Source organism: Panulirus ornatus, chromosome 68, assembly GCF_036320965.1.
Source record: "Panulirus ornatus isolate Po-2019 chromosome 68, ASM3632096v1, whole genome shotgun sequence".
Classification (NCBI taxonomy): Eukaryota; Metazoa; Arthropoda; class Malacostraca; order Decapoda; family Palinuridae; genus Panulirus; species Panulirus ornatus.
Window position 1 is genome coordinate 18,122,497 of NC_092291.1, and position 16,042 is coordinate 18,138,538.

Below are 16,042 nucleotides of genomic sequence, written 5' to 3' on the forward strand. Positions count from 1 at the left end.
CCAGAATCATAAATCTATTATCTGGTGTCTAAGCGAGCACACACAATCATCTTGAGAATAATCACCTTACAGTAATAAAGGAATATGTTAAAATACATGAAAATATTGTACACTGCTCTACACATGATCTATGAAAGCCTGCTGACTGGACATAATATGGTAGTAGGAAAGACATATAAGAGTCATCATAAAGTGAGAGAAAGGAATAAACAGTCAAAAATTAAATAACTACTCTGTAAGACATTAATAGCAAATCCCACTTTCAGTAACTTGTACCCAATGTAAAAGCTTTAAAATTCATGCAACTGATTTTTGTGGTGCCCATAAAAAATAAAACAGGGATCTTGGTGTTTAAATGACACAAGCGCTACTTGGGAGACATAAGGTTCTGGAACATTGTTACTCTAGTATGTTGATATTTTCACCAACCCAAATCATCTAGCCAAATACAGACCCCGAGACAACCAAGACCCCTAGTGCATGATCAAAACAGCTGCAGCAGAGCAACTTACCTTCAGCCACTTATCAACACACTTGGTATGAAATTCATGCAGACATGGCAATACACGTAACATCTGCCGTAGTTCGAAATCGCACATGCAGATCACACACGTTGTCTGTTTAGTGTCGGACTTCTCCCCTGTGTACCTGTAATTTAAAGGTTATTACTGATTTAATCAAAACAGTTGTGTAAGGATAAATCTACTAGATCTACTACTCTGTACTGTATAAAATCACCATAATGTTCACCATACAAACAGCTTAGTGATTTAAGCAAAACTGAAGTCTGCTAATTAGATTTCTCCTCCAATACATATCATATACCTAAATATTGAGGGAACCTAGCTGAACAGATATCTCAAGAAATGTAATATTTTTCCTTGGTCTGTAATAAAACTTGTCTATTTCACTCATATTTCATATATTCATTTCAGTAAGTATACATTAGACCGGAATAAAGAAAAAATCTTTTGATATCAAATACAACAGTAAACAAATATAAAAACTCCTCCAATTTACCCCTCTCTCAACTATACACTCCCTTATCTTGTTGTTCCACTCTAATCTTAATAATTCTATGCCTCTTTCAAGTCTTATATAACTCAAAGCACTTATGCTTTTTCCTGCATCCATTATTTCCAACCAAAAAATCTTCAGAATCCCATTCTTCACTCCTTCCTCAACACCTTGCCATACCTAATATTCAACTTTTTATTTTTCCATTCTATACACTTTTGGTGCACCAAATCCTAACCTTACAAAATACATTTCCACTGCTTAAACTCTACTGTTCTTTTTACTATTAATCCATATTTCACCATAAATACACAGGAAGATACACCCACTTTCATAAGCACAAAAGTTAGTGATACATCTTTTCTGAACCTTGCAAAGTTCGAGATATAACAGCTGTCATGTCTTACCCAGGCTTCAAATTAGATTACACAGTCAAACAGCAATCACAACAAGTTGAGTGACTATCAAGTCAACCCAAACGACTAATGAACAGTAGCTAGCTCATTACATTGTAAATTCAAATTTTCCCATTTCAAAACCATCACTAAAGTGATAGCATCTTTGATTTACCCTCATAAGATTAACTTGTTCATGACGGAAAACATATAGGTTAGTAAGATGGTAGTATGTATCTCTAGTTTGCCCCTGTATAATCTTGATTTTAAAACTAGTTAATTTTCTAGGCCTGAAAGGAAGGTTAAAGGTAAAATAAAAAAGTATGTAACAATCAATGAAGATACAAACTTTCAAGAGACCACAAACAGAATTATAAAAGATGCAATGATGATAAAATACCCACATGGTAAAGACTTTATGAAATTTCTACGCGAACGAAAGGAAAATTTCAAAGAAAAGACACAGAAGGTATTGCATCCATCCATTCTAAATGGAAAGCCCAAGACTGATTTATGGTGACAGTCTATAAAACATCCAGCTACAAACTAATACCTCAAACAGTTATAGGTATATATATATATATATATATATATATATATATATATATATATATATATATATATATATATATATATATATATATGTACGTGTAGGAAGAGAGGAAAGTGATTGGTTCTCAGTGAATGTAGGTTTGCGGCAGGGGTGTGTGATGTCTCCATGGTTGTTTAATTTGTTTATGGATGGGGTTGTTAGGGAGGTAAATGCAAGAGTCCTGGAAAGAGGGGCAAGTATGAAGTCTGTTGGGGATGAGAGAGCTTGGGAAGTGAGTCAGTTGTTGTTCGCTGATGATACAGCGCTGGTGGCTGATTCATGTGAGAAACTGCAGAAGCTGGTGACTGAGTTTGGTAAAGTGTGTGGAAGAAGAAAGTTAAGAGTGAATGTGAATAAGAGCAAGGTTATTAGGTACAGTAGGGTTGAGGGTCAAGTCAATTGGGAGGTGAGTTTGAATGGAGAAAAACTGGAGGAAGTGAAGTGTTTTAGATATCTGGGAGTGGATCTGTCAGCGGATGGAACCATGGAAGCGGAAGTGGATCATAGGGTGGGGGAGGGGGCGAAAATTTTGGGAGCCTTGAAAAATGTGTGGAAGTCGAGAACATTATCTCGGAAAGCAAAAATGGGTATGTTTGAAGGAATAGTGGTTCCAACAATGTTGTATGGTTGCGAGGCGTGGGCTGTGGATGGAGTTGTGCGCAGGAGGATGGATGTGCTGGAAATGAGATGTTTGAGGACAATGTGTGGTGTGAGGTGGTTTGATCGAGTAAGTAACGTAAGGGTAAGAGAGATGTGTGGAAATAAAAAGAGCGTGGTTGAGAGAGCAGAAGAGGGTGTTTTGAAATGGTTTGGGCACATGGAGAGAATGAGTGAGGAAAGATTGACCAAGAGGATATATGTGTCGGAGGTTGAGGGAACGAGGAGAAGAGGGAGACCAAATTGGAGGTGGAAAGATGGAGTGAAAAAGATTTTGTGTGATCGGGGCCTGAACATGCAGGAGGGTGTAAGGAGGGCAAGGAATAGAGTGAATTGGAGCGATGTGGTATACAGGGGTTGACGTGCTGTCAGTGGAGTGAATCAAGGCATGTGAAGCGTCTGGGGTAAACCATGGAAAGCTGTGTAGGTATGTATATTTGCGTGTGTGGACGTGTGTATGTACATGTGTATGGGGAGGGGGGGGGGGGTTGGGCCATTTCTTTCGTCTGTTTCCTTGCGCTACCTCGCAAACGCGGGAGACAGCAACAAAGTATAAAAAAAAAAAAAAAAAAAAAAAAAAAAAAAATATATATATATATATATATATATATATATATATACTTTGCAGCGACAAAGTAAAAAAAAAAAAAAAATATATATATATATATATATATATATATATTTATTCTATTTATATTGCTTTGTCGCTGTCTCCCGCGTTTGCGAGGTAGCGCAAGGAAACAGACGAAAGAAATGGCCCAACTCACCACCATACTCATGTATATACATACACGTCCAAAAACGCAAATATACATACCTATACATCTCAATGTACACATATATATACACACACAGACACATACATATATACCCATGCACACAATTCACACTGTCTGCCTTTATTCATTCCCATTGCCACCTCACCACACATGGAATACCATCCCCCTACCCCCTAATGTGTGCGAGGTAGCGCTAGGAAAAGACAACAAAGGCCCCATTCGTTCACACTCAGTCTCTAGCTGTCATGCAATGATGCCCGAAACCACAGCTCCCTTTCCACATCCAGGCCCCACACAACTTTCCATGGTTTACCCCAGACACTTCACATGCCCTGATTCAATCCACTGACAGCACGTCAACCCCGGTATACCACATCGATCCAATTCACTCTATTCCTTGCCCGCCTTTCACCCTCCTGCATGTTCAGGCCCCGATCACTCAAAATCTTTTTCACTCCATCTTTCCACCTCCAATTTGGTCTCCCACTTCTCCTCGTTCCCTCCACCTCCGACACATATATCCTCTTGGTCAATCTTTCCTCACTCATTCTCTCCATGTGCCCAAACCATTTCAAAACACCCTCTTCTGCTCTCGCAACCACGCTATTTCTATTTCCACACATCTCTCTTACCCTTACATTACTTACTCGATCAAACCACCTCACACCACACATTGTCCTCAAACATCTCATTTCCAGCACATCCACCCTCCTGTGCACAACTCTATCCATAGCCCACGCCTCACAACCATACAACATTGTTGGAACCACTATTCCTTCAAACATACCCATTTTTGCTTTCCGAGATAATGTTCTCGACTTCCAAACATTCTTCAAGGCTCCCAGAATTTTCGCCCCCTCCCCAACCCTATGATTCACTTCCGCTTCCATGGTTCCATCCGCTGCCAGATCCACTCCCAGATATCTAAAACACTTTACTTCCTCCAGTTTTGCTCCATTCAAACTTACCTCCCAATTGACTTGACCCTCAATCCTACTGTACCTAATAACCTTGCTCTTATTCACATTTACTCTTAACTTTCTTCTTTCACACACTTTACCAAACTCAGTCACCAGCTTCTGCAGTTTCTCACATGAATCAGCCACCAGCCCTGTATCATCAGCGAACAACAACTGACTCACTTCCCAAGCTCTCTCATCCACAACAGACTTCATACTTGCCCCTCTTTCCAAAACTCTTGCATTCACCTCCCTAACAACCCCATCCATAAACAAATTAAACAACCATGGAGACATCACACACCCCTGCCGCAAACCTACATTCACTGAGAACCAATCCCTTTCCTCTCTTCCTACACGTACACATGCCTTACATCCTCGATAAAAACTTTTCACTGCTTCTAACAACTTGCCTCCCACACCATATATTCTTAATACCTTCCACAGAGCATCTCTATCAACTCTATCATATGCCTTCTCCAGATCCATAAATGCTACATACAAATCCATTTGCTTTTTTTTTTTTGGGGGGGGGGAATCTTGAAGAGCATCCTCTATATTTCCTATTCAATGATTACGTTTAAATGGGGTTGCAGAGCACATATCCGAGAAACCTTCCAAAAGAGAGCAATTTAGTAGAGAGGCATTCATTTTCCAGACAGAGCAAATGAGTGGGACCTCAGGAATACTGAAACTTTCAAAACTTTAGAATCTGCATGGAAGATAACCTACACATATTTTGCATCCTAATCCATTTAGTAAAAACATAAATGATTAACAATACTGGTAACTATAATAACCACCAGCTTTGTTTTGCTTACAGGCACGAATACAAAAACAACGTGGGCTTTTTTTGATACTACAAGCCACGTGACATCAGCACATACTCACTTTAAGTTAAACATGAGTATGTATCTATCTATCTATACCTCTCATGCCTGTTCCCAACTGGAACTCCCTCAAGGGAGTGGCCATGGCAATAAAGTATGGACAACTAGTGATCTCCAGTGCCGCTTATTAGCCATTAGTGTCTCATCCTTAAAATGCCACTGGCAGAGGGCAACTCTTGTGCAGTGTTTGTAGTGGCTCCTACTTAATGTTCCTACTGACTACTTCTAAACATGAGTATACAAAGACCAATGGATGAATTTATGCTATGAAATTAGAATATAGTATATCAATGCACAAACAGATTAGTCAGAGATGGTAGAGTTGGTACTTCTACCAAGCAAACTAGGCAGCTGTCAAGAGCACTGAAATCAGGGGTTAGCAAAAGTCTGAACAAACATGAGTAGTAAGGAGTCATTAAAGAAGACTACAAAGGTTCATCAACCAGAACACAGTCCAGTGTCTTAAGTTTTGCCCAGCTGGGCATGCATATAGTGAAACATCTGAAATGAAACCAGTAATGCAGAGTATGTTTTGTCCAGCAAGGCATGCATATAGTGAAACATCCGAATGAAACCAGTAATGCAGAGTATCTTGGTTACCACAGGTTCATAGACACACCATAATTATCTTGGAGTAAAACAAATGCTATTATAGTGCTAGTCTGGGCAAAGCATTGTGGATCTAATGGAAAGACAGCTAGGCTGCCCTAACCAACTCATTTTGGCCTAGATTTATATTTAGCCTACTCCGTAAATCTAGTTATATTATTATCATTATTATTATCTAATCATCACTACCCCAAAACCAATTTCTATGAAAGAGTCCTGGTGTAGACCTTTCTAAAGGCTCCCAGAGCCTAAGGCTGCACTACTTCCAGTAATAGAGAAATGTTGACTTGTTCATTTTTGGTGTAATCTTGAACATGTGGAGTCTGGAAGCACCTATCTGGGGCTTATAAATTAGGTTTTAAATTACTACTTATTGGCAAAGTAGCCAGCATTCATTCATGGGTAGAGGGCTACAGTAGGCTAAGTTAAGCAAGAAAAGCTCTAAAAGGTAAGAATATTTCAAGGTGCTGCGGTAATTCAGTGTTTGATTATCAAGGACTGGGTAGTTTAGAAACAAGTTCTTACATAATTTCCATGGGATTTGAGCTCTTTCAGTGCACAGTGACTTTTTTCTTGGCCATCCCCAAGGCACATTTATCTCAAAATATTTTTTTATAAATGGAAAAGTGTACAAAAATATAAAACAATTTTCTTCTTAAGAATGAAGACTCAAGAAAGGGAAAAGATCATGACCTTAACCTGTGGGGATGCATGAACTATTCAAAATGTTTCATCTCAGTTTTAATATTCAATTAGAAATAAGAAGAACAGTTAGCTCTATTAGATCTGAACCATTTCTCTTCACCTGTGTACAGAAAAATACATTCAATGTACATTCAAGAAGATTTTTCCATCAAATGGTGATTTTTAAAGCCATGGAGAACTTTGTATTTACATTATCTTAAGTAAACAAGCACACAGTATTTGGTCATTTAGAGTGACTTGAGTGTCACAGACATTCACTAGCTGGGTATGTCTTTTGACTTTGCTGCTCAATGTGATATATGGTAAGATATAATGTGTGAACCAAAACCTGCCTAACAAGTTGAAAAATTAGCTTATATGCAGAACTGTAAAAACAAGGTTACTGCATCTTACCTATAGGACGGGAGCTGGTCAATCACGGTCTTCATAAGGCCTCTAGGCTTGGCCTCGCCTAACCTCTCTGCCAGATGTAGTAAAGCCTCATAATTCTCCGTGTCTGGAGCTTCCGCAGGCACTGGGTCTACCACGCTGTATTGATGTAGTGATGGATGTGACAACATTGCCCTGGAAGTGCACAGTATTTTATAAAACAAAACATTTGTCACACCAGCTAAGTTCAATTGACAGGATCCTTGGGTTTGTTTAAATCTATATACCATAAAAAAAGGTTCCATCTGATTTTATGATGTATTATGAATGCTAAAATAAACTACCATATCCAGAAAATAAAAAATTACTCACAAGAAATGTAAGAGAATGCCAGGATAAGTGGCAGCTGCTGCAGCAGCACTAGGTAGGGGTGGGGGAGGTGGGGGTGGAGGGGCAGCTGGAGGCATGGTGTTTCCTCGCCAGCTAGAACTGCTGCGTCTTGTGCCTCCCAAGCTGCTTCCACTGCTCCCTCTAGGTCCTCTCATACGACCTAGTACATGACCCTGACCTGGACCACGGTAAAGGCCTCGTCCTAGCATTTCGACGCTAGCACTTCTTGCTCCAGCTCCACTTCCACTGCTTGCCTATTAGTAAAAAAGAAAAAAAAGTTCAACCTGGTATGTATGTACCATGTATCATGTAGTAAATAGCAGGATTTCTGTTAATAAAAAAAAGGATAAAAGAAATTCTGAATATCTGGTAGGATAACAGTACAACCTAATCTAACCTAATCTATACCTTAAATTTGATTCACATGATTCTTCTGTCTCTGCAGCTATCTGCAACCATGGTTCACTTGTGAAAACTTTGGATTCAATGCTAATGATTGCTACAGGTGTTCGGGAACCTTTCAGGTTTGATACAACTTGGAGGAAACTATCATGTTCTATTTTTGATATAATTTACAGGTTTTGCTGTGGTGTTCCACACATTTTTTGCTGGTACTGTAGTAGGTTGAACAGATGGGAGACCCTATCATTTAAGCTATTTCCTTTAATATTTTCTAAAACATCAAAGCTCTTAAATGTACTTAATATGCATATTCTACCTAGGATCTCATTCCGCAAGGAAAAATCTTTGTATGAATATCAGAAATTAGGATTTCTAAAACTTTTCATCAGCATATAATGACACAACCCTAACAATTATGGATCTCGAGCTTTTTGCCATTCCCAGTAATTCAGATGTTCCACTAACCCTACAGATTGATAATGGCCAAAGATTCCACAGGGTCTTAAATTTTGTCTATTTTCCAAATATCCATACTGTAAAGTATGCAGAGATGCCTTATACCTCATACAACTATAACTAGCAATGGGAAAAATTCATACAGTGTCAACATTAATAATCTTTAGGGCACTATTGTAGTGATAATCCGGCTGATGGTCAGCCATAAGCAGTGGAAAAAGTTCTCTGCGCATCAATAATCCACTGGTAATGGGTGAGAACAAACTAAAAAAACAAGTCTGCAAGTCAAAATATGGGATAAGCCACATGCATTCAGTGCACCTAGAACAGCAACAGATATGGTTAATTTATTACTTTTTTTTTTCATTTTCTTTTATTACTTATGAAATATTAAATTTTTCTTTTATTTCTGACCTTGATGCATTCACGGGCCACCTAGGGTCAAGCATAAAGGTTTGAATCCTGGCTGCAGCAGTCGGTCCACAGTCAACTCATGCCAGGAATGTAACACGTGAGAACACAGATGAAGAACAACCCATCCATTCATTATCAGATATCATTTATTAAACATAATTGCTGTTTCCCATATCAGCAAGGTAGTGTCAATAAACTGACGAAGAATGGCCCATCCACTCATATACACATATAACATACAGAAAAACAGACATATACATATACATACATGTACATATTCATACTTGCTTGCCTTCCTCCATTCCTGGCGCTACCCCACCCCACAGGAAACAGCATCGCTACTCCCCACTTCAGCGATGTAGAGCCAGAAAAACAGACAAAATAGGAAACATTCATTCACACTACTACCTTTAGGGTTAGCACTGAAGCTTTAGCACTGAAGCTGACATTTTTACCCTTCATGAAAATTATCAACCTAATAGAGGCATCAACTACATAGAAGATATTCTTGCAGCATAACGAGAAAGAGGAAAAACGATTCTGCCTACAGCTCATAAATATGTGAATACAGGATATCTCCTACTCCATTCATGTAATGCTGCTGTCACTCTGTTGTGTAAAATGAAGCACAAGCCTAAGCATGTTAAGAATGCTGGCCTCTATTTACATCACAAGCCTGATCATTCTACGACAGAGCAGCACAGTTTCTAACTCTTTGGTGGATACTTCTTTCATCTTTATGTCTTCTTTTGCCTGAAAATAACACATCCTTTGAAGTGTCATGGTTTGGGTCCTGAAAGGCTGCCTCTGATTACTGGTACTTTTCTACTCTTTGCTTACAATAAAATAAATAAAAATGCTAAAAATTACTTACATGTAAATGATGGAGTTGATGAAGGTGAGTGTGGGCAGGGAATGGTGTAACCAGTGGAGGTGTAGGTTGCTGCTGTGCATGATGGTGGTGCTGAGGGGGTAGCTGAGGAGCTACACTGACTCCTAGACTCTGTGGTGCTGCAGAAAGTTGGCCAGGGACTGCAGTGAGGTGGGTGGGGACGGCCTGCGGAGGTGCCACTCCCATAGGTGCCTGACCATACAGGGAGGTGTGGGTATGTGGAGGCTGAGGAGTGGCAGCCATCAACTGGGGTGGCCCAGTAGGTGTAAGGATAGGACCAGCAGCATGATGACCAGGAGGTACCATTGGAGCATAGTGATGCTGGGGACCTAGGCACCCCCCATTCATCTGAAAATGTGAATAAACAAAACTGTAAGTTTTGTGAGTATTACTATATCTTTCCTTTTCACACATATTTCTTACAAAATTTACTTTCTGTTTTCATGAAAAAAATCAAACTTACACAAACACCTATTTGGGGCAATTAAATCTTTTCCATCTAGGACTACGTATTTTACTTAGCAATGTTCCATCTAATTTTTTGCATCAAACTTGATCTTTACTGTACATTACATTTTCTTGGGGTAAATTTCATCATTCAAAATTCTTTTCTTAAAACAAATATTTTACTTGCTCTTCACCCAATTATTTCTTATAAAGTTGTCAAAGCTATTTGGACAATACTGACTGTATCAGCAAACAAGTAATATAAAATGGTATGGATGCCTAAAACAAAATAAATCATAATGTCTTGAAAGGCAAAGATAAACTACTCAAAAACAATGCTGTAATCAAGGGCCCTATCTATGCCAAACTGACAATTCCCCTACTCAGCTTTATTTGCTGCCAGTCTCTTACTGTTGCTTTGAATTATGATTACATCTATTTATGAGTAAGTCTGCCTTTTCCATGAGTTTATCCGTTATTCTCCTGAATCAATATTCTTTCTGCATTTGCATTTCTGATGTTAACGTCAAAATTCCGAGAGTTCTGAATAAACCTTAATTTATTTTCTTTACAAAGGGAAAATGTTAAAATTAGATCTACCAAGTTCATGTTTCCAGTTGATATCTAGTATTTTTTGCTGATTAATAACAATGGCCAGCAAAGAAACATGCTTAACTGAGCTTTTATCACAAATGTTTTATTTTATTTATCTTTATTATACTTTGTCGCTGTCTCCCGCGTCAGTGAGGTATCGCAAGGAAACAGACGAAAGAATGGCCCAACTCACCCACATACACATATGTATACATACACATCCACACACACATATACATGCCTATACATCCCAAAGTATACATATATATACACTCACAGACATATACATATATACACAAGTACATAATTCATACTGTCAGCCCTTATTCATTCCCGTCGCCACCCCGCCACACATGAAATGACAACCCCTCCCCCCACATGTGCACGAGGTAGCGCTAGGAAAGACAACAAAGGCCACATTTGTTCACACTCAGTCTCTAGCTGTCATGTATAATGCACTGAAACCACAGCACCCTTTCCACATCCAGGCCCCACAGAACGTTCCATGGTTTACCCCAGATGATTCAGATGCCCTGGTTCAATCCATTGAGAGCACATCAACCCCGGTATACCACATCGTTCCAATTCACTCTATTCCTTGCACGCCTTTCACCCCCCTGCATGTTCAGGCCCCGATCACTCAAAATCTTTTTCACTCCATCTTTCCTCCTCCAATTTGGTCTCCCACTTCTCGTTCCCTCCACCTCTGACACACATATCCTCTTTGTCATTCTTTCCTCACTCATTCTCTCCATGTGACCAAACCATTTCAAAACACCCTCTTCTGCTCTCTTAATCACACTCTTTTCATTACCACACATCTCTCTTACCCTTTCATTACTTACTCGATCAAACCACCCCACACCACATATTGTCCTCAAACATCTCATTTCCAGCACATCCACCCTCCTCTGCACAACTCTATCTATTGCCCATGCCTTGCAACCATATAACATTGTTGGAACCACTATTCCTTCAAATATACACATTTTTGCTTTCCAAGATAACGTTCTCGACTTCCACACATTTTTCAGCGCTCACAGAACTTTCGCCCCCTCCCCCACCCTATGATGGGGTTTTAATGTATACATTTAATGAGGATACAAGTTAACATTAAAGCACCTTTTTTTCATGATGGGAAAACCACTACATATGGTACTTGTTGGTTAGTAACAAAGGCCTAAAAGAAATCTGTGTATCATTAATTCATTTCAGTGTTTTTGTGTCTGGTCCTGAAGTTATCTCACTAATGCAGGAAAAAATTGAACAGATAAAAAAACATTCACACTTGATTACTGTCTCCTGCATCAGCCAAGCACTGCCACAAACAAAGACCACATCCATTCACGTTCATTCTCTAGCTGTCATGTATAGTGCATCAAAACCACAGCTGCTTATCCACAACCAGGACCTACAGACCTTTCCATGATTTACCCCAGACCCTTCACATACCCTGGTTTAGTCTACTGACAGCACATCGACCCCTGTATAACACATCCTTCCAATTCACTCTATCCTGTGCACAAAGTGCTTGTTGAGATGGCTGAAGAAAGTGTGCTGAAGTGGTCTGGACATATGGAGGCAATGAGTGAGGAGTGGTTGACAAAGAGGATATATGAGTCAAAAGTGACGTAGTCAAGGAGAAAGGGGCAACCAAACTGAAGATGTTTGGATCAAATGAAATTTTTTTAAGTGACTGGGGCCTGAACATGGAGAAGGGTGAAAGATGTGCATGGGATAGAGTGAATTATAGCAATGTGGTATACAAGGGGTTATGTGCAGTCAATGGTCTGAATCATGGCATATGAAGCAGCTGGGGTAAACCATCGAAAGGTTTGTAGGGTATGGTTGTGCATAGCGTGCTGTGGTTTCAGTACATTGTACATAACATGCAGAGAATGGATGAAAGAATATGTGGCCTTTCCTCATCCGTTCTTGGAGCTACCTCACTAATACAGGAAACACTGAGCAAGTGCGAAAAAATATATTCGTATGCCTTCCCACCTCAGAAATCCTTTCTATCCTTATGAAGCTCCTGCAGCACTCAGAAAGATGACCATGTCCACTGGTCATAAAGTGTTGTGATGTATGTGGGTCTATGTAAAGAAAAAGAAGGGCAAATGAGTAGCAAGTGCTCAGTGTCTTCTTTAGAGTAGCTGCATCATGGGCATGAAGTGTCTTGGGATATAAGGAAACTGTGTTTGCAGTGTTGTACTAATAGGTGATGTCCAGAGAATAAGCAAGAGAAAGTGGGTTGTATTTGTCTCGAAAACGTGGTGTTATAATATTATGCCTGCTTGTGGTTACACTGTGAGTGAAAAGTCACTTTGGTGAGGCTGTATTATTGGGAGTACAGTTTTGTCAAAGAATTCGACACCATAGGAGTCTATATGTACATGCTACTGGAAGTAGCACAGCCTTGGGGTGCTGGAGCCTTGATAACACCAGAGGTTTTTCACACAAGTTGGTTCTGGGGTAATTACTAACTAAAATAAACACATCCATACATCTTTATGGGTCACCCACAGCCTAAGAAAGCTGGCCATGTCCATAGGTCATAAAGTGTACATATATTGTGTGCACGTCAATGTAGGGAGAGTGCTGGGCAACTGAGTAATAAGATAGAATGGATACAAAGAGACCAACAAGAAGTAAATGTGTTTTGAAAATAGGGGTCACTGAGAGTATATGGCAAATAAGAAAGGGAGCAAGAAAAAAAAGCATTACAGGTATAGTTAAAGGCATATGTATGAAAGAAAATTAAATCATATTAAAGTTTCTGGATAAACCAATGTGCAACAAAACAATTTCTCCAACATTTACACTACAAAATTTATACCACAAAGTACTCCTTAATGCTGAAAGGTCTCTGTGGGACAGAAAATAAAAAACAAAGGTGGCTATTCAAACAAACTTACCTGGTACTGGTGATGGAGTGGTGGGTTGGAACAGAGGAAGGAGTGAACATTGCAGTGGTGGAGACGTGGGACATTGCCATAGCTGCCTCCACTGGCTCCACCTACCTGTAAAGGCCACTTTTAATCACCTATTACTATTCCCAAAGCATTCACATAAAATACACAGTTTAATACTAAAAGATAGCTACAATGCTCTCCAAGCATTTTTCTTCAACAAGAAAACCACTTGCATAATTTCCTAAAGAACAAACATGTATTTGGTCCATTCTTTCATCCTTTTTTCTGTGGGATTCACACACTTTAATAAGTTTACTGGAAAAAATATACATTTTGGGGATCTTTACTTGCAAACTAAACTGTTCTTAAACTGCTTTTCATTATGTGTAAATTTGTCCATCTGTTTTCATGTAACCCTTTCACTCTCTCATGCCACTATCATGGTCTAATGTATGACAACATGGCCGATTTGAGTGAGAAACTGCAGAAGTTGGTGGAAATGTGTGTGAAAGGAGAAAGTTGAGAGTAAATGTGAATAAAAAAAGGTTATTAGGTTCAGTAGAGTAGAGGGACAAAGTTAACTGAGATGTGAGTTTAAATGAAGAAATATTGGAGCAAGTGAAGTGTTTTAGATACCTAGGAGTGGACTTTACAGCAAATGGAACTATGGAAGTGTAAGGGAGTCACAGGGCAGGGGAGAGGGTAAAGATTCTGGGAGCAATGAAGAATGCGTGGGAGAGAGCATTATCTCAGAGAGCAAAAAAGGGCATGTTTGAAGGAATAGTAGTCACAACAATGTTATATGGTTGCGAGGCATGGGCTACAGATAAGGTTGTATGGAGGAGGGTGGATGTGTTGAAAATGAAAAGTTTGAGGAAAATATGTGGTGTGAGGTGGTTTGATCGAGTAAGTAATGAAAGGGTAAGAGAGATGTGTGGAAATAAAAAGGGTGTGGTTGAGAAAGAAGAGGAGTGTGTGCTGAAATGGTTTGGACATATGGAGAGAATGAATGAGGAAAGATTGACAAAGAGGATATATGTGTCAGGGGTGGAGAGAACAAAGAGATGCAGGAGACCAAATTGGAATTGAAAGGAGGGTGAGAGGCATACAAGGAATAGAGTGAATTGGAATAATGTGGTATACCGGTGTTGACGTGCTGTCAATGGACTGAACCAGGGCATGGGAGACGTTTGCGGTAAACCATGCAAAGGTCTGTGGGGCCTGGATGTGGATAGGGAGCTGTGGTTTCAGTGCATTATACATGACAGCTAGACTCGAGTGTGAACGAAAGTGGCCTTTGTTGTCTTTTCCTAACACTACCTTGCGCGCAAGCAGGGGAAGGGGGTTGTCATTTCATGTGTGGCGGGGTGGCAACGGGAATGAATAAAGGCAGCAAGTATGAATTATGTACATGTGTATATACGTATAAGTCTGTGCATGTATATATATATATGTATACGTTGAAAAGTATAGGTATTTATATGTGCGTGTATGGACATGTACGTATATACATGTGTATGTGGGTGGGTTGGGCCATTCTTTTGTCTGTTTCCTTCTGCTACCTCAACTAACGCGGGAGACAGCAACAAAGTATAATATATAAAATAAAATAAATAAACATATATATATATATTTTTTTTTCATACTATTCGCCACCTCCCGCGACAGCAAGGTAGCGCCAAGAACAGAGGACTGGGCCTTTGAGGGAACATCCTCACCTGGCCCCCTTCTCTATTCCTTCTTTTGGGGAAAAAAAAAAAAAAAAAAAAAAAAAAAAACGAGAGGGGAGGATTTCCAGCCCCCTTCCCTTTTACTCGCCTTCTACGACACACAGGGAATACGTGGGAAGTATTCTTTCTCCCCTATCCCAGGGAATATATATATATGTATATATATATATATGTTTCCTTGCGCTACCTCGCAAACGCGGGAGACAGCGACAAAGTATAAAAAAAAAAAAAAAAAAAAATATATATATATATATATATATATATATATATATATATATATATATATATATATATATATATATATTTTTTTGCTTTGTCGCTGTCTCCCGCGTTTGCGAGGTAGCGCAAGGAAACAGACGAAAGAAATGGCCCAACCCACCCCCATACACATGTATATACATACGTCCACACACGCAAAATATACATACCTACACAGCTTTCCATGGTTTACCCCAGACGCTTCACATGCCCCGATTCAATCCACTGACAGCACGTCAACCCCGGTATACCACATCGCTCCAATTCACTCTATTCCTTGCCCTCCTTTCACCCTCCTGCATGTTCAGGCCCCGATCACACAAAATCTTTTTCACTCCATCTTTCCACCTCCAATTTGGTCTCCCTCTTCTCCTCGTTCCCTCCACCTCCGACACATATATCCTCTTGGTCAATCTTTCCTCACTCATTCTCTCCATGTGCCCAAACCATTTCAAAACACCCTCTTCTGCTCTCTCAACCACGCTCTTTTTATTTCCACACATCTCTCTTACCCTTATGTTACTTACTCGATCAAACCACCTCACACCACACATTGTCCTCAAACATCTCAT

The 16,042-nt window shown here is 39.6% G+C and overlaps 1 protein-coding gene across 24 annotated transcripts in view; it reads right to left on the reverse strand.

Annotated features, from left to right (window-relative positions):
• Positions 1 to 16,042, reverse strand: part of LOC139747298 (uncharacterized) — a 221,744-nt gene that overhangs the window by 12,531 nt on the left and 193,171 nt on the right. For 14 of the 24 annotated variants that reach the window (XM_071659438.1, XM_071659440.1, XM_071659436.1 and 11 more), the window contains 5 exons: positions 13,486 to 13,590; positions 9,509 to 9,874; positions 7,345 to 7,616; positions 6,997 to 7,167; positions 513 to 648 (listed from right to left, as the gene is read on the reverse strand). In XM_071659438.1, the coding sequence (XP_071515539.1) occupies positions 513 to 648; positions 6,997 to 7,167; positions 7,345 to 7,616; positions 9,509 to 9,874; positions 13,486 to 13,590 (1,050 nt within the window). Of the gene's footprint in view, positions 1 to 512; positions 649 to 6,996; positions 7,168 to 7,344; positions 7,617 to 9,508; positions 9,875 to 13,485; positions 13,603 to 16,042 lie in introns of all 24 variants that reach the window. The other 10 variants (XR_011712368.1, XR_011712369.1, XM_071659428.1 and 7 more) reach the window with 2 other exon arrangements.